Source organism: Sesamum indicum, linkage group LG3 (assembly GCF_000512975.1).
Source record: "Sesamum indicum cultivar Zhongzhi No. 13 linkage group LG3, S_indicum_v1.0, whole genome shotgun sequence".
NCBI classification, from domain to species: Eukaryota; Viridiplantae; Streptophyta; class Magnoliopsida; order Lamiales; family Pedaliaceae; genus Sesamum; species Sesamum indicum.
Window position 1 is genome coordinate 20256133 of NC_026147.1, and position 25610 is coordinate 20281742.

The following is a 25610-nucleotide window of genomic DNA, read 5'->3' on the forward strand; positions in this document are numbered from 1 at the left end:
ATTGGAATCCTATATAATCTTGTCTTATTTTTTTCAATTATGCAAATATTAATTACATAGTTTTATTAAAATTAAATAAATTTAACAATTTGTAACACGTTTGAAAAATAAAATTGTACTAGAAACACAGGAATGGCGAGGTAGGGTATGGGACGGGTAGATTTGGCAACGGATCGGGTAGAAGGGCACCTGACTTTTGAGTCATTTTGTTTCAAAAGCGCTCTGTCTCAACTATAATTAAAAATAATAATTACAAACTGAATATTATGCAAATAGACAAATATATACCTACGAGACTCAATCTTCGAACCTAATTATTAAGTTATGAATCTTGGGGGCCGACAAAAACTTCATTAGTGTCATAAAATTTTGGGTAAATTGTAATGGGTTTATTTAAAATTTGTTATAATTACAAATATTTTCTTGTTATTTTGAAAATTATAAATACATTTTTTAAATTAAGAGTTGTCTAATTAAAGTCATCCTACAACGGACTATTACGAAAGGGTATTGTTAGACCATTGTCAATATTATGAAAATATTTATAATTTATCAAATAATAAAAAAATAATTATAATTACTAAAAATGTCAAGAAACTTATTATAATTTACTCTTAATTAAAAAAAAAAAATCGGATCCAACCCTCTCCGGGTTCAGCCCGTCGTCCCACTTTATAATTTCAAAATTCAAATCGCACCAAATTAAAATGGGTCGAAGATGATTATTGATTTGACCCAAACTATTACCATATCGATCCCACCCCAAAGAAGCTGCGTCGCAAGTTGAAAATTGCAATTCCACCCCTCGAAAATTTAAAATATGAAAATGACCCCTCCAGCATAGGACCAAAAAAAAAAAGAAAAAAGAGGAAACCTAAGTTAAGGGGTTAACCCAAAAACCAAGCAGCGGGGCCCAAAGCAAACCGACCAAAACATAGAGATAAGGCGGTTCACCACACTAACTCAACCCCACTCACCTAACCACGGTCAACCAAACGCCCCCAACTAACGCCGTCACTTTTAGAATAATTTCCACCATTAGTTTACCAGCTTCTGGAGGGAAATCCTATGCTCCCATTACCCCCTGCCCCCTCGGCCACCCCCCCTCGCCACGTGGTGGAACTACAGACCCATAACCCTACACGTGTAGATTTCCAAATCGTTTACCTGCTCCAAGTTTTTGTTACTGGGCCCCATTGCTTTGATTAATAAAAATTAAATTGTAATTAATGAGTTGTAAGTAGGGGGTAGCGGGCAGCAGCTAGTAGGTCAGTGTTAACTGGCAGCTGTCCCACTGTTTGTCGGCTTCTGTTGGTTGTCCGGTCAGTTACGGTTACTCTGAGGGTGACCGCCCGGTCAACCCCCCCAAGTACATTTCTTTTTTCCTCGATTACCCGTCGTCAATTAATGGCGTGTCCACAAAGTAACACTTATTTCAGTATTTTTCAAATTTGTTAGAAAAAAGGTAAATTGGAAAGGAAATATTTGATTGGTGGTGGAGGATTTAATGTCTTAATTCAAATATATTTAATTTAAAAACAATAATATTTCCCGTCCCATTAGTATATTTTTTTATCTCATAAGTTACAAAATATTCAATTTTTAATCATCTCGTGTGAGTATTTTGGTATAAAAGTCACGTGCCGAACTACGATTGTTAATTTTTTAAGCCACTTTTAAATTAATTAGTTACGAATTTTTCATTAATGATTTTATAAGTCCGAAATATTTACTTTTAGTTATTTGATTATAATTCATTAGTATTTTATATAAGTACCACGACTTAAACACATAAAATTTGACAAAATGACTAAACATGACAATTCTTATAATTTATGAAGTCACTAACGAGAATCTCTGAACTAATAAAATGAAAGATATATCAATATAAGAACAAAAATATAATTTATGATTTGATTTATTTTTTGATAGTAAAAATAACAGCCGTGAATGATGTTTTGTCATGATTTGCTTGATAAAAGGCCAATTAAATCGCCTACAGTAAAAATGCGCCTTCATTGGAAACGGACTATTCTCTTGTTCTCATTACTTGTGATTGCTCATTTTTACATATTATAGTGTGCTACTCGTGTTATATACGGATTAATAATATTTTGGATACAAATTTTTTCAAATTTAGTTAATATTCAACTCAATTTAACTAATTTATTAACTTTTCCCTCTATTGATATGGTACCATAATTCAATATTTTACATATATTTCACCAAAATAAAAAACAAATAAGCATATAATTTGACTGAATTATTTTACCTGCACACGAATCCCAAAGAAAAAAAGAAACAAAAGAACTATTTCAGCTGCCCGTAAATTTCGGGCTGAGATTTTGGGGGTAACGGCGGGTAAAAGGTTAAAATAGCATTCCGTTTGAAGTGGAGCCCACATACGCCCAAAGCACACGGATTTCTCATTTTCTTTGGTCTAAAGCAGGTCCCACTTAAGAGGGCTCCACCAGAACCTTCTCCGCTATAAGTAAACGCCAAGGCCTCAGCATTTCTCGCTGTTCTGCGACTACAGGCAATAATCATCTCTCTCTCTTTCAGCTTTCTTCCAACAACAAAAGATACTCCTCTTCTTCCTTTTCTCTGCTCACACACACAGCTCACTGTACACAGTCCCGAATTCGATTTAACGAAAGAAATAACTCGATTTTTGGTGTTTACTTTGTTGAATCTTAAGGTAAGCTTCTGAATTTCCGATTAGTTTTGTTCGTTTATGTGTTTTTCTTTGAGTTTTTCCGTCGACAATGAGTTCAATGTGGTTTGTTATGCCGTCTGTACACTTAATCCGTTTTTATTCCTCTTTGTTTTTGTTTCTGGAGGATTATCCTTTCGGTTCTGTCTGGAAATGAGGATTTTTTTTTTTAAATTCTCAAAGCTGTGGAATTTGATTGTTCTTTTTGTGAACTGATGTTTATACTCATTGCAAATGGAGTGTAGGAACTGCATTTATTTTTCAATGGTTTAAGCTGTTTTTTACTGCTTATAATTGTAGATCACCTCGAACAGCCCTATTTTTTGAGGATTTGTTTGGTTTTTTCCTTGATATTTAACAAGCTGTTATTCCTCCTGCTCGTTTCATATAGTGGAAAAGCAATGGAACAATTTCAGAATCAGGAGCTGGAATATGTAGTCGACGACTACTATGACGTCACTGATTTCGAGGATGACGATGTTACTCCACGAAGTGGAAGCAGTTCCTTTGATGATGACTCTATGGACTCCGACTTTGAGGATGATTTTGAACTGGTACTTAAGTTTGTTTTATAATTTTTCACAACTTCTTTTTCTTGTGTTTTATGTTTACTGAAAAGGTGATATCTTTTCTGTTTGGCAAAACTTAAATCTTTGGGTTGAATGACAGAGCAAGCCAAAAACTGATACATCGGCTGTAGAAGTGAGGAATGGCAAGGATATACAAGGTATTCCGTGGGAAAGGCTCAATTTTACTAGAGAAAAGTATCGTGAATCCCGATTGAAGCAATACAAGAATTATGAGAATCTCTCGACCTCCCGTGAAGATCTCGAGAAGGTATGCGATTCTCTCTCTGTATTTGTGTTTAGTTTGTTATGTTAGAGGTCTTATAGTGATGTACTTGATTTATCTTGAATATGATTTATCTTGAATATATATATATATATATATATATATATATTCATGTGGCAGTCAGATTTTTGTTTGTTCTCTCTACCCGAAGCCAAGCATGCTTGAAAAAGGTTTTGAACATTTTAGTGCTCGGTTACTTTGTAAGTTCTTTGCGTAGCCCATGCTGCGTATCTTTTAAAGATGCTAATGGATGCCCTGAAACATAAAAGAAATTATGAAATTTCACACAGCTGATGTTTTTAACCTATTGTTTGACATGTTTTTTCGTTGTATGTCCCCTCTGCGTCCTACTCAATTTCATGTTCACTATATAATGACATGTTTTGCTAATTGTGACCAAAAAGGACTTTGTTTGGTGAAGATACTGATTGAGCATCAGTTTTGACACGACACTTTGTGCTGGGTTTTTGCTAAAGTGATGTATTTCTCGTCGCAGGAGTGCAAAGAAGTGGAGAAAGGCCACAACTTCTACGATTTCCAGTTCAATACCAGGCTTGTCAAATCAACAATAGTGCATTTTCAGGTAGAGACATATATCGGCTTGTTTTCTACCCTTATATAACTGTTAATTTGTTGATTAAAATTCGATTGCTGTTTAGAGGCAAATGCATGATTTTTTGTTCTCCATCGGTAAAACTTCCATTGTTGTGATACAATCATGGATGCGTTTGGTTGGATTTTCAATGCTTTATTCATAGGATCTCCTACTTTGGTGCATTCTAGACCATTCTAGCTCATATTATGGACAAAATACAACTAACAGTTGTCATAGTCCTGCACTTGGATCCAAATGCTTTTGGATTGACTTTGCTCTACTTAATGCATTCATCCATTCCATTTAGGTGGTTTTTTACTCCAACAATCTTTGTCAGTAACTTGTCTATTATGTGATGAGATGGTTAAATTTTTAAGTTTGGTTTTTCTTCTTAATTCCTATGAATTTCTTCATCCACGGGCCACAGGAGACATAGTTTTGCAGATGCCGTGCTATGTATTGATGTTTGATGGCTTAATAACTACTATGCATCTCTAGCTGATTGCCTAATCATTATTAGAAGGTATGGTGTTTATGGATGTTGTCTTTATGTTAATGATCATTGTTTCCTCATTTATTCAGAATTAAGTCAGCTCAGTATTTCCCCACTAACTCTGAATCCCAATTCTAGTAACAAATTGCACTGAAGAGGCCATTCTTGCAACAGTTCTTGTTCCGGCCTCTTAACTTGTGAAATTGTGCACTGTATAGTTGAATATCTCATCTACGACGCACTTGTCTATTAGATGAAGAGCATTCACCATTAAGGCAATTAATATAGTCTTTGAATGGTGGCAATTTTTTGTCTCAAACTTTTTGGAGCAAAAATCTCTCTTGGCAATAACCTCTCTGAAAGTGGTGTTAATTTCTATTTTAGTAGATTTAACTTTAGTTAGGAAATTTATTTCTGCCCAGTTCAAGTAACCTTGGACTGGGCTTGTATTCACCGAATCCTTTTTGTGCAGATTATAAGACTTGCCAAGAGTCGCATGAATAATTATTTTAGAGGATCTGTTTTTGGAAGGTACAGTATTGAATATTTATGTCAGGCTATCAAAGTGCTGCTTTTTTTTGGAGCCAAGTTATGGTAATGGAAGCATTGTGGTGAGCATATAACTTGGCTGTACTCAGATCAGTGGATCAGGAGTGATGTAGGACAGATACACCTCCATAAGTTCCTCATGGTTCTGGTTTTATAATATGATATATGCATACATCCATGCGATCTTGATTTAGCGTCTTTAGTGTTAGGAGCAAGTAAAATATTGAAAGGCCATATCATTGCATTTGCATACTGTTAAGAGTTTCTATTGTTTCCTTGGTGTGCTTTCTAACTTGAATGTCATCGCAAGTCTTAGGCTGTGTGTAGTTTTCATCATGCCTGACTGAGGAATGAGAAGTTACAATACTATTACTAGCTGACAGTGTCCTGGCTTTCAGCTTGTGTGTAAAGTTGCTTTTGTTTCTCTGGCATATGGAGTGGATGGAGCGAATACCTGATGCTCTTACATGCATTGCAATTAGATTGCTATTGCCAAATGTCATTCTTAACTTTATTTTCCACATGATGCCACCTCATGGATAGGAGATTTGTTTTGCACTTTCACTAAGGTTCAGACTGAGGTATTTTTCCACGTTTGCCTTTTCTCTTACCTGACATGCAAATTTACTCAACAACCGTGCTGGTTTTTAGCATGAGGTTGTTCACTAGAATAATCTCAGGTAGTTGGAATAACACTCTTCTGTTTTTGCTTGAAGATGCTGATTACTATGTTGGAGCTTCAATTTTAGCTATATATTGTATTTGCTCAATTCCATTATAATTTAACCTATGGCATGGGACTGCTATTTTATCTTTATTTCAGCCTTAGAAGCAGGACTGCAGTTTTATCTGAGCAGCTGGCGGATAAGGGATCATTTCCATATGGTATGATAGGGGATTATATGAGCATTAAGAGGCATAACATAGTTCTCTTGTTGGTCACCGGAGATTTTAATGCATGCACAGCACTGCCACATGCTTGCATGCCCTAGTTTTGTTTGATTAATTAACATTAGAATTTTATTTTCCTGTGCACCCTTGTTTATAGTTGGACTTGGTTCTATATGTCATAATACTAATCTATGAAGTGCTGACTTTGGCCAAATTATATGGTGTTTTCTCTGTTCTGTTATCTGTGACAGATTTCCTGACTACCATCATAAGTTTTTGTTGATCTTGTTGGTTGGATTTAACATGAGGCACATATCTTTCCTTCCTTAATGGTCGTTTGTTGGGCGCTCTAGTACCCTTTCCGCCGTTCATGTGGCTGGCTATAGTCGCTTCAGTGATGCTTTATCTTGTTGTCTTTTGTCTGATTGAACTTTCTTTTCCTTTTCAACTAAGTTTTCAACTCTGAACCTTGTGTGTTGTCATGAAGTTTTTTTCTCACTTGTTTCTTGGAAGTGCTTAGTGATGGGATGTTGCACTTATGAAGTGGATGAAACTAACATTGGTCTCCTAGTCCATGGTTGTCTGATTAGTTCCAATACCATGTGGTTTGAGTCCTTCTACTTGTGGCTTTTACAACAGTGATGTTTTTCTTTTCTTTTTCTGCTTTGTATTTGTTACCCAATTCTCTTTGTAGTTTCTGTCTTTAGACCTTAACCTAACGTAATGATTCATCTCTTGATTTTGTTTTGTATTTTCTTTTCCGATTTTGTTTGATCATCAATGAGTCATCTTTTTACATCTTAATGCATACCACCTTTCTTTAAGTAATTTCCCTGCTGACTACCAGTTATACTGTTCTGGTTCACCTGTGTGCTAGAGAGCGGTGGGTTATATGTAGTCCCAATGCTATAGGCTGAGTGGTTGGAAGCTGCCGTCTTTAATATTGATTCTAAAACTTTGCTCTAGCTTTTATGTTGGTGATTGTCTTATTTTGGTGTTAAATATTATCGTTTCATCTTCCAGTCTAGTTTGCCCCTTCTTTTTTATTTTTCCTTTGTTTTTTTCAAGATTTGTGGGGAAGTTACAACTGTAACAGGTGGAACAGTGTATAGGCATAATTAAATGAGTCACATTTGCTGAATCCTATATGAATATGCACAAATTTTCATGCATTGAACTCTTTTAGTATTCGTAGTTATGCCATTTCTGTAAAATGTTCCAAGTCCCACACGAGCAACCTCCGGGACAGTTTTAGTGTTTCCTTGTCTGTTGTACCATTTTCCTGGATGATGCTTTTCTTGGGATTATATGTATTTCCACATTAAAGCAGTTTCTAACTGGAAATTCTCCACTTTCAGCTGAGAAACCTTTTGTGGGCGACCTCAAAGCATGATGTGTACCTGATGCAAAACTATTCCGTGATGCACTGGTCCTCCCTTCTTAGGAGGGGTAAAGAAGTACTCAATGTTGCGAAACCAATAACACCAACCCTGGTGAGTTTGCTTACTCGAACTGTAATTAGTCTAGCATGATTTGGAATTTAATTAAATTTACTGACTCATTAGAGTGTTGATGTGCATGTAGAAATATCCGGGATGTTCAGCACAGCCTCTTTCAAGGGTTCAGATAAGTACTATGACGGTGAAAGACAATCTAATGGTGGCTGGTGGTTTTCAAGGAGAGCTTATCTGTAAGGTAACATGCTGGGTGCCACATTTGCCCATAAATTGGTAATCATAATTACTCAGCTGTGTATCTTTACTTGATTTCTTAAACATGCAGTATATAGACCAACCTGGGGTTGCGTTCTGCACGAAAATAAGTACAGATGAAAATGCTATTACTAACGCAGTGGACATATATCGTAATCCTAGGTTAGTAAATGAATTTGACCACTGTATGGATGCTTCTTTTCTGATATTTGGGCTCCTTTTAAAATCTAATGGTGGTTTCCAATTCTTCTTGGCAGTGGTGCAATGAGGGTTATGACAGCGAACAATGATGCTCAAGTGAGGGTCATGGATGCTGTAAATTTCACTTGCCTAAATCATTTCACGTTCCCGTGGTCTGTGAATGTAAGTGGACTCCTACAGAGACAAATCTTGTAGAGAAACACTTCAGTAAAACTTTGAACTCTCTGACTTCTGATCATAATGTTGTCTCTGATAACAGAATACTTCTGTCAGTCCTGATGGCAAATTGCTTGCGATCCTTGGGGATAGTCCAGAGTGCTTAATTGCCGATGCACAATCTGGAAAGGTAGTAATTTTGTGACATTTGCCTTGGTGTTGCATGTTGTTTCATAACTGAATTGAAATATAACGAGTATAATTCTGCAGGTCATAGGCAACCTAAAGGGCCACTTGGACTATTCATTTGCGTCTGCTTGGCACCCAGATGGCCAGATCCTTGCTACTGGGAACCAGGACACAACATGCAGGTTATGGGATGTAAGAAACTTATCTGAATCCATTGCTGTACTCAAGGGAAGAATGGGTGCCATCAGGGCTGTTAAGTTCACATCAGACGGCCGGTATATGGCGATGGCTGAACCAGCTGACTTTGTTCACATCTTTGATACAAAATCCGACTATTCCAAGGGGCAAGAGATTGATCTGTTTGGGGAGATAGCTGGAATCTCCTTTAGCCCTGATACAGAAGCACTGTTTGTAGGAGTTGCTGACAGGACATATGGCAGCTTGTTGGAATTCAACCGAAGACGTTATGACCACTATCTGGAGTGCATAGTTTAGACTGCAGCCTTGGACTTTAGATGCATCTCCATCGGAATAAGCTTTTACTTGTGCATATTGTTTGGTTTTGAGCTTTAATGTTGAAGAATGGAGGACTGCTGGATGCCTTTTATAGCACATCCCTTGAAATTATTTCATTTGCAGGCCTTTAGGTTACAGCTACATTATGTAGCTGTTTCAGTTGAGTTGTTTTTCTTTCTTTCTTTTTATTTTTTTGGTTTACGCAGAAGTAAGAAAATTTTGTAGATGTAATTGTATATTTGGTTGTATGTAAATTAGATAATTAATTTTGGTCATTCTTGTTGCCGTGTCACTTTCCTTCTGTTATTGCTCTCTCGTTCGTGTTGCTTATGTGAAAAGTGCGGGGCGACCATCATCAACTGCTCCCCATTTATTAGGTGTGGCACGTTTTTGTTTTTATGTACGTATTATAAATAATTTTTTATAATTTAAAATATATTATAAATAAAAATAAAATATATAAATCAGTATATTATTTTAATAAAAAAAGGAAGGAAAAAATTGATTATTAATTATAAAGGGTATTTTTTAATATTATAAAAAATTGATATTGCGGTGTTAGTAACTGTCATTTTTATGGAGAGATATTCTTTTTTACATTAGCGTAGATTACAAATTGCCTTTATTGGATTGTGGACCAATGTCAATAAAAAGTTATTAGGAAAATAATAACTAAAAATTAAATATTACAGCTTTAGTTATATTTTTTGCTTTTTTATTATTGATTATTGGTGTACTAGCATAGATTGTGAGTTCATATATCAACAAATAATGATATAAATATCTTTTATAATTAATTAAATTTAATAATAATTATTATAATTACAAGTCGTGTGTACACTGCATACTTCAAGGATCGTTTGAAGGGTTTGATATTTTTTTGAGAATTTAATTGCCGGAATTTTTATTTTTTCATTTGGTAAAATAAATTTTAAATTAGAGGAAATGAACCATATTCTCAAAAAACGAGTAATATGGATAAAAAAGTTCGAAAATTTAAAACCTTAATGTTTTGATCGTATCTAAAATCATAGTATTCCCAAAAACGAAGAGTGTGTAACATTTTATTTTATATAGTAATGTAATATATATTTCCATACGCATAAATGCACATATATATAAATATGTATATGTGCACAGGGACACTTTGTCTACTTATCTAAATATAATTTCCATTCCTCTGATGTATATAGCATATCAAATATTTCTTAAACAATTTGATTGGTTTCTCTATTTAAATATCTTATGCTATCTAAACATTTCGAATGGGATAACAATAAAATTTCTTGTAATTTTATTCCTTATGTTAGATTCCTACCCCTCAAACAAACGAAGCTTAAGGGGTATTTTGCATATTCTTTTAAGGAGAAAATTTTAATTTTGGTACTATTATATACGGCCTGTTGTAATTTTGGTACCAAAATTTGAAAAATATCTTAAATAAACATCACAATTCAGCCTTTGCTTGCAAATATGATACTTGCATTAACTTACTAATTGCACGTGGCCGTTAACTGAGGCCTGTTTGGCGGGCCAAAATAAGCCTTTGACTGTTTTGGATGAAAATGGGCGGAGGGGGGGCTTATTTTTAAGCTATTTCCAACCTATTTTTACCATCATTTCTTTATTTCTTTAATTGTTTTCTTTTTATTTTATTTATTTTTATTTAATATTTGATCTTATGTTAATTTATTTTCTGTGTAATGATCGATTTTACATAATTTTTTGTAATGGTTTGTGATGTATTTTCTTTGTTTAATGCTTTGTTAAACCTATATTAGATAACTGGTTGTAAGCAATAAGCAAGAAACAGTAAATAAAAAAAAAAAAATCTGAATTTGATGCAAAGACAAAAAAAATCTGCATTTCCAAAATACATCAAACAGTTGTTTGTCAATACATCAAAAAACATATCGTCAACTTATTCACATCGAGCATTTGACTCATTATTTAACAAATGCCTTAGTATTCATTCACTAGAGCCTTCTGGTCTCTAACGAAAGATACAGATTTTATGTGTCATGAAATTAACATCTAAATATTTTATTTACACACAAAAATGTCATAATTTCCATGGTCGAATCTTTTACCAACAACAAGTCTGGCATAACATGACGTTGTGAAGCATACACTTGTCATTTGGACACTCAAACATCTCCATTCTCCAACCTTCACCTACTACATACGTGTCTGAAAAGTATGCAATAGACATATACATATGTATACTTGAGTAAAGTAAGTTGACAAGAAAACAACATAGCATCTCAAATTGACACCCAGATCATAGGGATATCAGTCTCCAATCTTTAGTCACCAAGTGGTCTTTAATAAGTTGAAGTTTAAGAATTTTAGAAAAGATGTCTCAAATTATTTCAAGGATATGCCGTTGGAAAAACCAACCTAATTCGACTCCAATTCATTGACCAAATCTAAGGTTCATAAAATTCTTACTTAAAAATCAAATCAATTATATGACAAGCATGATACATTTGTCATATAATTAGTTATTTTTTTTGAATTGTATATCAATCGCATCACAAATATATTGTATTTGTTATATAATTAATTTGAATTTAACTAAATTCAGTCCGAATTACATATTTCCAGGTCTTGAGTTATTCCACTCGGAATTAAGGCAGCAGCATATGCCAGAAACTTCTACCTAATTTACCAAATGATCAACTTTTCTTGATCCAAGACCAAGTCTCAACTACTACTACATTACTCTAATTCAACCTAGAAGGTTCTCCATTTCATTGAGCATAGCATGTCACCCGGTCAAAATTGGGCATATCCTACGTGGTGTACTGGAGAGCTCTTCGCTTTATGTGCGTGTATTTTATGTAACTGTATATATATAAGGGGTTATCAATAGTCAATGTACGACACCTAATCTAGTGAAAATTGAGCTTAACACGTAGTGTAGTATGAAATTCGTCATATTATAAATGTAATAGATATTGCCGCACACAATATTTGTGCATATATAATCCGAAAGCAACGGCACAGATTAGAAAAATAAAAATCTATATATGATTAAAAGTGGAGTAAGGATGAATATAAGTGAAAGTGGAAATAAACATGTTACAATAGTGGTGGTTGAAAGATGACGTGGATCATTTTGAAATAAATATAAGTCATCATATTAGTACAAATATTTGAGGGTATAATCAGTATTTTAAAATTTAATATTTTGGTGACATAAACTACTAATTATGAGTGAGAAGTGACTTTCTTTTTTATATAATACTAAGATTATGGGCAAGCGACAATCAGTGCATGCCACTCGATCTACTGAAACTTGAGCTTAAAATACCCAATGTTACTTACAATTTGCCACATAGTATGGTGGACTCACTGTGTTCTGTCCATAATAGTATTTGATTCAACGAGAAATGAACTCAATACAATTAACGATGATTTATTAAACAACATGTCGATAAATTCCTATAATTTAAATTTTTTTTATTATAGAAATAAAGAAAGGCGAAGTCCCATCTAATCTTGAGAAGGAATGGTGAGAGGAGGGGCATCCAATTCCGTGTGGAATCTGTCAATCTTGACATTAAAGGATGTATGGAAGGATTGGTTGTGGTTGAGGTGACATAAAACAATGGTGAAAATGACCAGTGAAGACAGTCCCAGAGTCTGGGAGTCCCCTACTCTACCAACACCCTGCAATCAACTTCTCTGTACTAGACTAATGCTGCCTCATTCTTAGGATTAAATCCACATGTACCTGCTCCTACTCATTGTGTATCACATTATAGAAAAGTCATAATTATACTTAGATCCCTAATTTATAGTCTATTTATATAATCACTCATATGTTTTATGTAATTATGGAAATTATCTCTACCAATTAAAAAGTACAGATCGTTTATGCAATGATGTTAACGTTTTTTCGAGGTGTATGTGTAATAATATTTCAAAAGGCAATGGTAGTTTGTGTACATGTTGTTGATGTTTCTGATGGATTTATGTAAAATTTTTCAAGATATAGGGATGATTTGTATAAATAAAAGGATAAAATACACTTTGCCCCCTGAATTATTCGTCATGTAACAATTACCTCCCTGAACTAACAAATCTAATATTTATCCCCCTTCAATTAGATTTTTAGACAATATTGATCTTGCATTACATATATATATATATATATGTATATATTAGTTCAAAGAATTTCTCCTTTTCAGTAATTTTTTATTTTAAATTTAGTTAAAAAAATTAATTGAAAAAATATCGTTTATTTATAATAAATTAAAATATAATTAATGAGTTAAATAACTTAAATTTTATTTTTTTTTACAGATTCAAAGTTAACTAATAAATGAGTACAATAAATACACAAAAAAATTTATTAATTTGATGATAAAATTAAGTTATTAACTATTTATTTTTTTAGATAAAAATGATAATCAAATATCGGTTTTTTTTAACATATTTTATTTAAAAAAATATGATAAAATATATTTATTAATTTTTTCTAAAAATATTTAACTTTTGGTTAAGCATATATATATTTGTCAATTTCTTTTAAGAAGCATATATGAGTTATTGGTTATATTATATTTATTGTGTATTTATTATATATATATATAAATTTATACTTCACTTTTAATATAAATTAAAAAATTAATTAAAAAATAATTTAGTGATGATTTAATGTATAAAATACTAAAATATATTGAAACTAATTGTTTAAGGCATAACGAATAGTTCAAGAAGGCAAAGTATATTTTATTCTAAATAAATTATAGGTCCAAAGTGTAGATGTAATTATCCTGGTTGAAAATGGCATTTTCATTTAATGATATTAGATAAATCGAGAGTGTTGTCCTAATCCGTGTAGAATTCACTTAGTCTTGAAGTATTTGTCAAGTTGAGTAGCCGACTAATTAGTTTTTAGTTTTTATTAGTGATGGCGGCACATTCAATGTGTGTACATAAATAAAATATAATGATTTATAATTAAAAATATTATATAAAAAAATTATGTCACTTATTAAAGAGGTTGTTTATATAAATTAATCTAAAATAAAATATGAATTAAAAAATTTGCTATCGTTAAAAAAATTATAAAGAAGAATGAAAGCAAAGATAATATTCTAAAAATATAATAAGATTGAAAAACATATACACTTATGATGTGTATCGAGTCCAGCAATTCATACAACTCGAAGGATCTTCGATTCTTCTGTGTATTCCAAAACAGTCGAAGAATCAACCCACAAAATAGGAAAAGTGTTTTGGAAAAGAATAAGATAGGAACACTTAGTAGAAGCATGTTATATGAGCTCCAAGCTAGAAAGAACAAAATCTACCATAATAGTAAGAGAGTAGGTGAAATTAAGAAACTGATCCTATTATCGTAATTCAATAGGGTACAGTTGATATGTTTATCCCTGCTGGCATGTTTTGATAGTGATGTGTTATACGAGTTATACACGATGTTGTTGATATGTTTGCTAAGCTCGACGGGCCATTGGTTTACTGTAATTAAGCCTAGACTGATTGTTGTCTCACTAGTAGATCGATATAGTACTGGGCTAATTGGGCTGATAGCATTCGCCTACTAGTGCTGGGCTATTTAAACCAAATTTCTTAATTTAATTTGGGCTGAACTTTGTTATTTGACTTGAAGAAAAAATACCCCAAATATCATCAACACTACAAAAAAAAAATAAGTTTAGCAACCACAAAAAAGAGTAACAATTATAATACTATCACTAATTACAAATATTTTATTTTATTACAACAAAGAATTTGATATAACAATTATTTAGTCAAAAGTGTTATTTATAAGAATTAATAACAAAAAATTATCCATAAAATCTCACTAATAAAAAAAAAAAAAAAAAAAAGGGGGGGGGGGGAAGAAGAATAATTAATTAAAAATATATTTTACTCTTTTTATAAAATTAATTTTCTATCAAACACTTTATATTAATTTTTAACTATATTTTAATGAGTCTTCTAGTATTTTTCATTTTTTTGGTTAATTATTTCTTTTTCCCTAAAACGACTAGGCACAAATCCTGCACAAAGAGGCTCGTTCTGATTGAGACAATACGATGGTTGTACAAGAAACTTTAATATCTCTAATATATTACAAATACTTTAAATTATTTCTTTTTTCCGAAAAAAAAATAGCAAGAGAAGTAATGTTTTCCTCTATTGTCCGTCACGAGATAAAAATTAATCGAGTTAAATGCAACAGAATTTTCTATGTAAATAATATTTGACATAACGATCTTTTTGTGAAAAAGAAAGGACAACACAATCTCCTAAACTTTTAGAAAAAAGGCAACGTTAGTCCCTAATGCAAGAGATAGTGTGTTTTTATTTAAAAAAAATTATGAGTCGATTACCGTTTTCTTTGTTTGGGAAAGTTTTTTTGTCTATTAATGTGTTACGTATGGGATAAAATATAATTAATCCAAAGCTAGAGTATAAAAAAATTAGCAATTAAATTTTATTTCGATATATTTTTGCAAGTGTTATTAGTTGAAAAAAATGCATGAATGGGGCATGAGGACTGGAATTTGGGCTTATCGTTAGGCTAATGATTGAAGAAATATAATGAGTATGGACCCCATAAAATGTGTACCACCACAGTCCAATTTGAATTTGAAACTAAAATGAGACACTAAAACGTGCTATCCGAGTCATGAAATTGTGACATTTCACCCGACTCAAACCGTTTTTGGACATTTTTTCTTGCTCATATTTGGGGAAAAAAAATTGGATGAAAATTTATATTTATTTTAACTAATTTAATATTAATTTATTGTATATATGGGATAATTTTTTTTATCAAACTACTGTAAAAATATACATTTTCATATACACTAACGTGTGAAAATGTATAAGGGTTGTTCGATCAGAAAAAATTTATTTGACCCGCAATAAATCAATAATAAGTTGTACATATGGATCCTCATTCAATTTGGCTGCTAATTTCGTTGAATTTTGACTAATTGAATGATATATTTATTAGACAAAAATAATATCACGAGTACTATAAGTAATTTCTCAAATCACAAAAAATTTATATATAATCGCCAAATCTCGGAGTAGGACAGCGTAATTATCGCTTTCGTACTTTATTTTTTTCAATACACACTTAAGCACCCAAATTTGAAATCAAGATGTCCTATAGCATACGTTGAGCTCAATCAATGATACTTTTACAAAATGATGAAATATGAGGTACTCTTTGCCATGTTTGGTTTCATTTTTACTTTTTGTTTTCAATTTGAAATAAAGATGAAAGAGAAAATATATTTGTTTATATGTATTTTCACTAGAAACGTTATATTATCCTTCTCATTCCGATCGTTACTTTTTTTTTATATATATTTATATACATATAAAAAATTTCAATCATTAATTTTATAAACTAAAATATTTTTTTTATAATACTTTGATATGACAATACTAACAATTCTAAATCAATAACAAAATATAAGTATTAATTTTATTTAAATAAAAAATATATTTAATTTGACACCACTGATAATAAAAATTAAATTATTATTTTCATTTAATTTAAAAAATATAAATTTAATATTACTAACAAGATACAATTCATCAACTAATCCAAATATATTTTAATTTTTACACAAAAATTTATAAAACTGAAAGTACATATATTCATCATTGAAAAGTGAAAATAAAACCTGAAAACAAAAACAAAATTGAGTTACCGGAGTCAAACTTAGCCTGCAATTATTTTATTCTTTTATGAAAACAATATCATTTTCAGATTAAAGCTCTACAATTGATTTACTTAATTTTTTTTAATCAGTGTAGAAAATCAAGAATTGATTTTTCAAATAATTGTAATATCACGAGAAAATAACAATAATATCCAAGTATTCTTGTCATTTTAATAGATTAGGTTTCCGCGTAATTTCTTCAATTTTTTGTTATTGATATGTATAATTCGCCCATATAATCTTTTTACAGTAACCAAAAAAATTGAAGAATTATTACCTAAACTTTTGAATAAAAAAATATATATGTATATTCATACTAGTCGAATATTAATATAGATATATATTTGATATTTTTTTTGTTAATGTAATGATTATTTCTACTTGTATAAGTTATAATATTTTAAATTTATAATTTTTAATAAATATAATATCGATATCACTCGTATTTTGTTTAACTATAATAATTTATTAAGTAATGAAGTATTTTCTCTTTTTTGAATATTAAAAAAATTAAATCCTAGAGAGAGAGTGTGTGTGTGTGTGTGTGTGTGAGAGAGAGAGAGAGAGAGAGAGAGAGAGAGAGTGAGGAGAGTGGGTGTGGGTGTGGGTGTCGGTGTGTGAGAGAGAGTGTGTAAGTATATGAATAAGGATATTTTTATCTTATGACATATTAATTTTATATAATTTATAAGATTTTATAAAAAAAAAATTAGGAAAGTTAACTTTTTTTTAAAGATCTTATAAGATTCAAAACATCTTATTTTGCAATTTTATAAACTCTTTAAAAGAAAATTAGTCAAATAAATATTTAGAGCTTATAAGCTCTGAAACATTTTATAAGATGTTTTGAGGAGTTTATAAGCTTAGCCAAAGCACCCTCTAAATAAATCAAATTAAGCTTGAAATTGGCTGAGTTAAAGAATTTATCGAACGACAAAACAAAAGCGTTTGATATTTATACTATCACGGGGAAAGAAAAAAGACTTTTTTACTCACAAACGACAGAATATGTTGCACCTACATCAAATTCTTTTGCGCCAATAAGCTCTAAGTTTGTTTTCTTTTATTTATTTTTTATTTTTTAATATAATGTATTAATTTATATATATTTTTTTATTTATAATATATACGTTCAATGTGTAAGAATTATTTATTATATGCACATAAAGAGAACGTGTTTTTACGACTAATATTTAATCAAACAAGCTCAAATGAACTTATAAAAATCTATTTTAAAAGGCGTTGGGCGAGCCCATAAATTCTTTAAAACACCCCTTAACATGTTCGAAAATTTATAAGATTTTACAAAATTTTCCTTATCTTTCTATATATATATATATATATATAATCCCATAAACTCAAAAAATAAGATATTATAAGCTTCTAAGGTTTTCTAGAAAGAATAATGAATGCATAACTTATTTATAAACTTTTAACCAAATTATTCAACTTAATTATAAATTTACTATTACTAACATCTTATAAGTTCCACTGAAATAAATATATATTTTCTCTATGGTTAATTACAACGGTAAAATATAAAAAACCATGGTGGATACTAATTAATCAATATTGCGGAATGACTATTATCCGTTGTTTATGCATGTTAGGTCAAAACTTTTGTTACTACTAATAGCTAAGGCAAATATTTTGAGCATATAATAGATGTTGGTGAACCATGATCAAAATTTAAAATTTTGTATGATTAATATTTGATTGATATCTCATAGGTTATAAATAAATTTAATTAAATATTATTTAAATGAAGTATGGAGTAGCTTGAATAATCTCCTGACCCTGACATAGGCAAGCCTTACAAGAAAGGTAAACCCAAGAATTAATCAGCATTAATTAAAGAAATAGCAGGTAGTAATATGGATTTGTCGTGTGAAAGCTAAATTTGAGATGTTCAATGTACAACGACGTCGCAACTACTGCTTGTAAAATGACAGCACTCATACGCGGTTTCAAGCTATGCACTTACCATTCTTAATCATATCCGTTCATTATATCAAATCAAATCAATCGACTTAAAGGTAAGGGATAACAAAATTCAGTGATTATCAATTTCATTAATTCATGCTTCAAAATTATGAAAATTACAAAATAGAACTTGAGCGTTCTTTTTTATTTGAATCAGGTTTGAACTGTATTCATACTTGACTTCACCACCCGTTATATTGCCATTTTTAAGTGGGCTGCAAGACATGTAGATCAATAGAGATTCTGGCACATTGACTCCGATAAAAATTGGGGGGCTCTAAATACAGGTGAGTGTTAATGATTTTGAGATCTAATTGGATAATTTTATTATAACTCTAAACAAATTGACTTAATTATCGAAAAATTTTAGTTGGGGGTCTCCACAACAAGCCAAATAATTTGTACTATAAGCACTATCATCCAAAGCGAGGATAGCTAATAGACTTAGCTTTGAATGTTATATATACAGTGCAAATATAATTTTAAAAAAATGTGTCAAGTTATGGATAATATCCCCGACTTGACACAAAAGTATTATAAATTTTAAATAAAGAATATTTTTGTATTTTTTTAATAATAATAAAATAATTAAACCCGCATTTTCAATAGAAGATCTGAATTGATTTTTCTTTTGTTTCAAAATATTGCATTGATATTGATTTCAAAGTGAAAACAAAGCATCAATGCCAACTTGTGCGTGCATTAATTGCCCCAAAGCAACTACCCAACAACTTGTGCTTGGATGCATTCATGACTTCAAAATCCAAAGTTTTGTAACTTTTCTGCACAATAAGTTACCAAATCGAATAAATTGATTTATACCATACCACCGTTCTTCTCATTATATGCCTCACATAAAAATGAGTCACTTTCAATCAGATCACTGTGAGAATTTCTCTATTCCAGTATATAAGAACTGTGTTGGCAAGTAATTTATAAATACAATTAAAAGCAATTTATCGAGACGTATTTGTCTTAACCCGTAATAGTGATTAGAGTTCAATTCACTCAACTTTTTTCATATACAAAAATTGAATAATAACTATAAGGTATCTCTTTCGAGATTTGGTGTAATTATCAAAACACCTCCTATAGTTTGAAAAGTTATATCTGGAATTCCTAAAGTTTGCTTTCGTCTAACAAATAAGCCCTCTATTAATTAAAATTTACTGACTTTAATAATAGGATTAATTACATTTTACCATCCAAACTATGATTGTTTTTATGCTTTGACATTTAAATTTTTTAAAATTTTACACTTTGCCATCTATAATTATTTTTTACTAAGTTTTTGGTCGAAAAAAATCACATGCACTGCACATGTGATATTTAAGGGTTATGCGATGTCATATTTTTCACATATGCACATCATTTGATGTTTTTCCAACAAAAAAAATGGTCATATATGACAAAATACAAATTTCACAAAGTTAAGATGGTAAGTTGATACAAAAAAAAAAAAAAAAGATAGATATCAAGGTATAAAAATGGGTTTAGTTCAAATGGCAAAATATAATTTATCCTTTACAATATTAATAAAAAAATCGAATAAAAACTCATATTTACTCCCTGATAAACTTATTAATCATTTTTTGCAGATCAAATAAATCTTTTTATGATTTAATTATACTTATACATCTTCATACCTTAATTCATGTGAGAAGATATATCTTCACAGTTATAAGAATAGCTTAGTAAAAAAAAATTAAATTAATTGGGGTAAGTATCAATTTTTATTTATTTTTTTTATTAATATCAATAAATTTAATAAATTTTGAATACCTAAAGGATCAATTTATTAGACAGATGTAAACTTCAGGAGTATTATTCTAATTTTCTTAATCACATAGTATTTATGAATAATTATACCAAACTTCATAAAATGGGAGTGTAATTATCCCAAATAATAATAAATCACTTAATTGTTAATTAATAAAAAATTAAAAAGGAAAAGTTGTTGGTGCATTAATTGCCCCAACGGTTACGACTTACAAGACTTTATAATATATTAATATATTTATAATAATATTTGGTAATATTTATGTGCACGCACCAACCCTACCAATACGCTTTAGATTCTCTGAACTTAGATAATAATCATCACTGTTTTATTTTATTTACAATGGTACATGACAACTATTTAATCACGTAATGTTGCAGTTGGCACGAGACGACTTTATAATTATGATACAAGTTTTGAAGTTATGTACGTTTGTCGTTAATGCATTCACGTGCTATGCTTCCATCTATAATATAAATAATTAAATTCGAACAATTTTTTATTTTCTACTTCCCATTTCTTTGTTCAATGGGATGGAAAAATGTAATACTCCTTCAACTCTGGAGAGGGGGAGCCCTAGAACCTAAGGTCAACTCCGGAAATTGGGGCCATTGAATTATAAAGGGATTATATTTTTTTATTTTTTCATTATTTGGCATTCTAATTATTTTTTTTTATTTTTTTAGATAGACTCAATTTATTATTTAGTTTTATATGATTGAAAATCAATTTAACTTAAATAGTTTAATATAAAAAATTATAAAATAAATTTTTCTTTTTAAGTTTATTTTCACCCATAAGTTGATAAACGTTTATTTTAAGTCATTGCAAATACCCTGTAAAAACGTCGAACTTGGTGATGGTTGTTTGATCCATTAGAAATTGTGCTTAATTCTTAAAGAATTTGGGGGTAAAGAATTTTTAACATTTGATTCAGTGAAAATTACACTTAATTTTTAGTGTGTCGGTGGAGTTTCAGTGATCAAGTTGAATAATGTTATCAATACGTATTTATAAAAGGAACCTTGCATGCTTGTTAGGTTCTCCTAATAGGAGCAACCACAAGAACTTTTGCTCGAACTAACCTCATAATCATATTTACTTAGAGAAAAAATATTAATTCATTGAAAAAAATCTCATACAAACATTTAAAAATGAAAACTGATTATTCAGTAATCACGAAATTTTATCATTCTTGAGTTTATCAAGTCCAAAGATTATGGTGTAAATTTTATGAGTTGAATAAAAGAAAGAATTCTATAAAAGTGCAAAATTTGATGGTGTTGAGGTTTCCTCCATTGTATAGCATAAATAAACCACATGAAGTTGAAGGTGCCAAGGAATTCAATTCCACGAGGCACTTTGGGAATCTCTAGATAAATTAATTCTATTATATACATAGCAGACAGAATATTCCTTGTTTCCCAAATAAACGAAAAACATCAATAATTTTAAAATTATTGAAGTTTTAATTTAAATAATTTTCTTATAACTTATTATTATTATTGGAGGAGGAGACGTCTATAGTAACTAGCATGACTGACAAAATCTAAATTACTTAAAGTTCCCTTAATTAGACTTATTTCTTTTGCAAGCTGTTGCAGCACACCGTCCCGACATGAATATAATAAATAATTTTTTTAATTTTAAAATATATTATAAATAAATTAAAATATATAAACTATAAAATTATATTTTTAAAAAAAATCAGTTTGAGGTATTATCGACACAGTAAAAGAATTGGTAGTATTCTTAAAATGACGTAGAGTCATTTTTGTAAAAAATGTAATCATAATTAATTTTTAAAATTATCTAATTAGGGATATCATTGTCGATTTAAAATTTTATTGAGTGGTGTCGCTAACCGCCGTTTGTGAGTGAAAAAGATCTTTCTTTTATATATTATTATAGACTATTGATAACCTAATTTCTCATCATACACATCAATTTTATTTTATTTCATTCATTTTTTTATTTCATTTATTTTGATCAATTATGAATTCCATTATTTATTTAATTAAATAAACATAATAAAAAAATAATTACACATGTATCGAGTATGCTTCAATTATTAGTTATTATTATTTAAGAGAATTGGAATCATTTGAAAAGACGATAAAAATATAATATTACTAATAAAATCTGCTTTTCTATCAATTTCAAAATAAAATTACCTGCTTTTCAATAGATGACCCGAAATTTTATTTATTAAAACGTGATTTAATTCGATTTTTACCGTTGAAGACCCTTTTTATTTTTAATTTTATTTCCCTATTTTTTTTTTTCTCCCTTGAATTTCATTGGTGGGAAGGGAAGTGGAGGACCAAAGGGATCCAAGTCAGTGATTGGCGCCGCAAAATAAAGATTATTGGCCCCCAGGCGCAGAGTAGCTGTACACGTGAGGAGCACGTGCTCGGCGCATTTCTCACGCTGTTCTTCGCCGTGAACTCCGCCTGAAACATACTGCAGTTTTGACCGACGGCGTCCGCCGTCGTTAGCACTCAACAAATAACACCACGATATGGAGCACGATTTTAGGGATATTTTGGTAATTCAAAATTCAAGTTAAAGTCGAGCCCACATGTGCTAGTTTGACCCAACACATTCGATCTGTATGTATAACTTTAATTTTTTTTTATTATATTTAATTAATTAAATAAAAAAATAAAGTTAATAAATAATTAAAATAATGAAATTAAATAATTACAAAAGATGGGTATTTGTGGAAAATATTAGTATAGTAAATGATAGTTTAGATAATTTACATTCAGCCAACAACGGTATTTATTTTAGGGGTCTTTTCATTAACATACTGTATAGGAATATTAAATCACAGCCATACATTTTGAAAAGAGAGAGAGAGAAATGTTACAATCTTTAATTTGTTTAACTTCTAAAAAAATTATGTGAAATGTTACAAAACTTCTGACAAGAATTCAAATTTATATTGTTAATACGACAACATTCGAAAGGAGCTAAAGTACTTATTGTACACTATAAAAATGAATTATTTCTTATACTATAAGTATTTTATGATTTAAAAATTTATTAAAAATAAGCTTTAAAATTTTCTTATTTTACATTATTTTTAATATTTAATTATTTCATGATTTTCACTAATTATCTTATTTTATTGTCATTTTATTGTAATATTCATTATATGACCGTTTGACTTTTAATATTCATTTTATGACCCATTTATTGTGATTTATAATTTGTTTTAATCATATTAATAACTAGTAGTCGTTGTATAGTAGTGAGGTTTTGTGTGGTGATAGATTAACATCAAATAATGCCGGCTACTTATGCAGATAATGAAATAGATTGGTACTACGTTTTTTTTTTTTTATATTAATATGTCGATTCAATCAATATATTAATATAACTAAAAATAATAACAAATTACATCGATTCAGTTAATATAGCAATATGACTAATAATAATAACAAATTATAATAATTCACATAAAATGAGACATATATTCATAGCTTTGGTGGGACTCGAATCCATGATGTCGAACTTATTCATGAGATCTCATCTTTAATCACTAGGCTAAGGAATTGGTGATTGGTACTAAATTGATCTACAGAATCGACATAAAATTATAAAATGACAAATTAAACAAAGTAGTCCCTATTAATCTAGATGCTTCCTTGCGACAATGTCCTAATCACAAATTAAAATAGCTTATCACATTTGTGATTATTCTTTAATTTAAACATATGGAATTCAGCTTTCAAAATTTTAATTACCATCATTACGTTAATGGCATTCTAATATTCCAAAATTGACTTAATTAAAATATCACAACTTGTGGTTGATGTCGCATTTTGAACTTCAACCAGATGCTATTACCTTATATAAAGATGTCAATGCCTGCAAAGAGATATTGTATTATAGTGCTAATGATGCACTGATGCCTCTTAACAAATTGTCAAAGGTATAAATGATTTGTTAGTCTAATAGTTGAGATTAAGATGGAGGTCTCGTGAACAAGTTTAAGGTTATGGGTTCGAGTTTCATCTGATGTGTGGGTATTTGTGTCACTTTATGTGAGTTGAAGTAATTATTTGTTGAATTGATATAATTTATCTGTTGGTCTTATTTATATTGATGTATTATTAAAAAAAAAAAACTGACTTGTCAAAGTTGTCGAATGAGTATAGCTTAGCTGGTGAAGTTGAGGTTCTGTAGGCAGGAAGTTATGAGTTTGAATTCTACCAATAGTAATTATGTATATTTAATATTGATAATTAACATATATTAATTATTGATAATTGAAGTTCACGGTGTAGTTGTGAGTGATTTACTAAAAAAACCAAATTAATGTCAAAACTTATATGAAATACAACACCGCTTATACCAAATTTGCAACCATCATTATTTGCTGCAATGTGGTTGTATAAGTCATCATCATTTACATTATTCATATATTAATGTTAGATTAACATAAGTAATTGAATTGACTAATTATATAAATTATTACGTGAATTATAATCAAAATATTAGTTGTAACATTGTAAATAGTAATTCATTATTTACTAATTATTATTATTACTTTAGCCGATTATTATTGGACTCATCAATCATGACATTATATCAATAACAAGATAGTTGAGAATTGACATTGTTTTGGTGCAATTGTTACTTTTATAAAATAAAGGATAATACATTTCTACTAGCTGATCTATAATCTATTTGTATAAATTATATATTCATGTCTTATATATAATTACAAAAATTACTTATGAAGCTAAAAACAGGGTTGGTTTGTGTAATATTATTGATACTTTTTTATGGTATAAGTGTAATTTTTCAAAAAGTATAGGTGGTCTGTGTAAATTGAAATTTTTAGTGAATGTATGTGTAATTATTCAAAAAGTCTAAAAAATTTATGTAAATAAACCATCACTCAATTATTTATTTATTATGAAAAAATTATAAAAATTATATTTTTTTATATATTATAACATAATTGTGACGAGTCATTGACAAACATGATTTTTTTTAAAAAAATTAAAGTGTCTACTCATGGACAGCATGCACGACTCGACACACTTTTTTTTTTCAAAATTAATCTCGAGTCGTGGTCTCCACCCACGGCTCTAGTTTTTTTTTAATTTTATATTAAAATTATTAATTATAAATTTAAATATTATAATTACAATAATATGTTACAGAATATTATAATAAAAAATACAAATATTAAAAATGTGAGCCCGTTTCACAATTGCATCTGTGACGTTGATGTCGAGGTCT

General features: G+C 30.0%; 1 protein-coding gene across 5 annotated transcripts; it reads left to right on the forward strand.

The window, feature by feature from the left end:
• LOC105158941 (uncharacterized WD repeat-containing protein C2A9.03) lies at positions 2524 to 9142 on the forward strand. 5 transcript variants are annotated; one of them, XM_011075858.1, is made up of 10 exons: positions 2524 to 2698; positions 3105 to 3267; positions 3383 to 3550; positions 4062 to 4148; positions 7452 to 7586; positions 7678 to 7788; positions 7876 to 7967; positions 8063 to 8168; positions 8266 to 8352; positions 8433 to 9142. In XM_011075858.1, exons 2-10 carry the CDS (start codon positions 3115 to 3117, stop codon positions 8844 to 8846), a joined length of 1353 nt encoding a protein of 450 aa, XP_011074160.1. In that variant the 5' UTR covers positions 2524 to 2698; positions 3105 to 3114; the 3' UTR covers positions 8847 to 9142. The 5 variants fall into 5 exon arrangements, with proteins under 5 accessions (XP_011074160.1, XP_020548546.1, XP_020548544.1 ...); XM_020692887.1 differs by lacking the exons at positions 2524 to 2698; positions 3105 to 3267; positions 3383 to 3550 and adding an exon at positions 6026 to 6087 and having other exon boundaries at positions 4064 to 4148; XM_020692885.1 differs by lacking the exons at positions 2524 to 2698; positions 3105 to 3267; positions 3383 to 3550; positions 4062 to 4148 and adding exons at positions 4165 to 5184; positions 6026 to 6087.

Coding starts and splice junctions, on each gene's coding strand:
- LOC105158941 (XM_011075858.1), top strand. CDS start 3,115: ATGGAACAATTTCAGAATCAGGAGCTGGAATATGTAGTCGACGACTAC. Junction 7,587..7,677: donor AACCAATAACACCAACCCTG/GTGAGTTTGCTT, acceptor ATGTGCATGTAG/AAATATCCGGGATGTTCAGC. Junction 8,353..8,432: donor CCGATGCACAATCTGGAAAG/GTAGTAATTTTG, acceptor ATAATTCTGCAG/GTCATAGGCAACCTAAAGGG.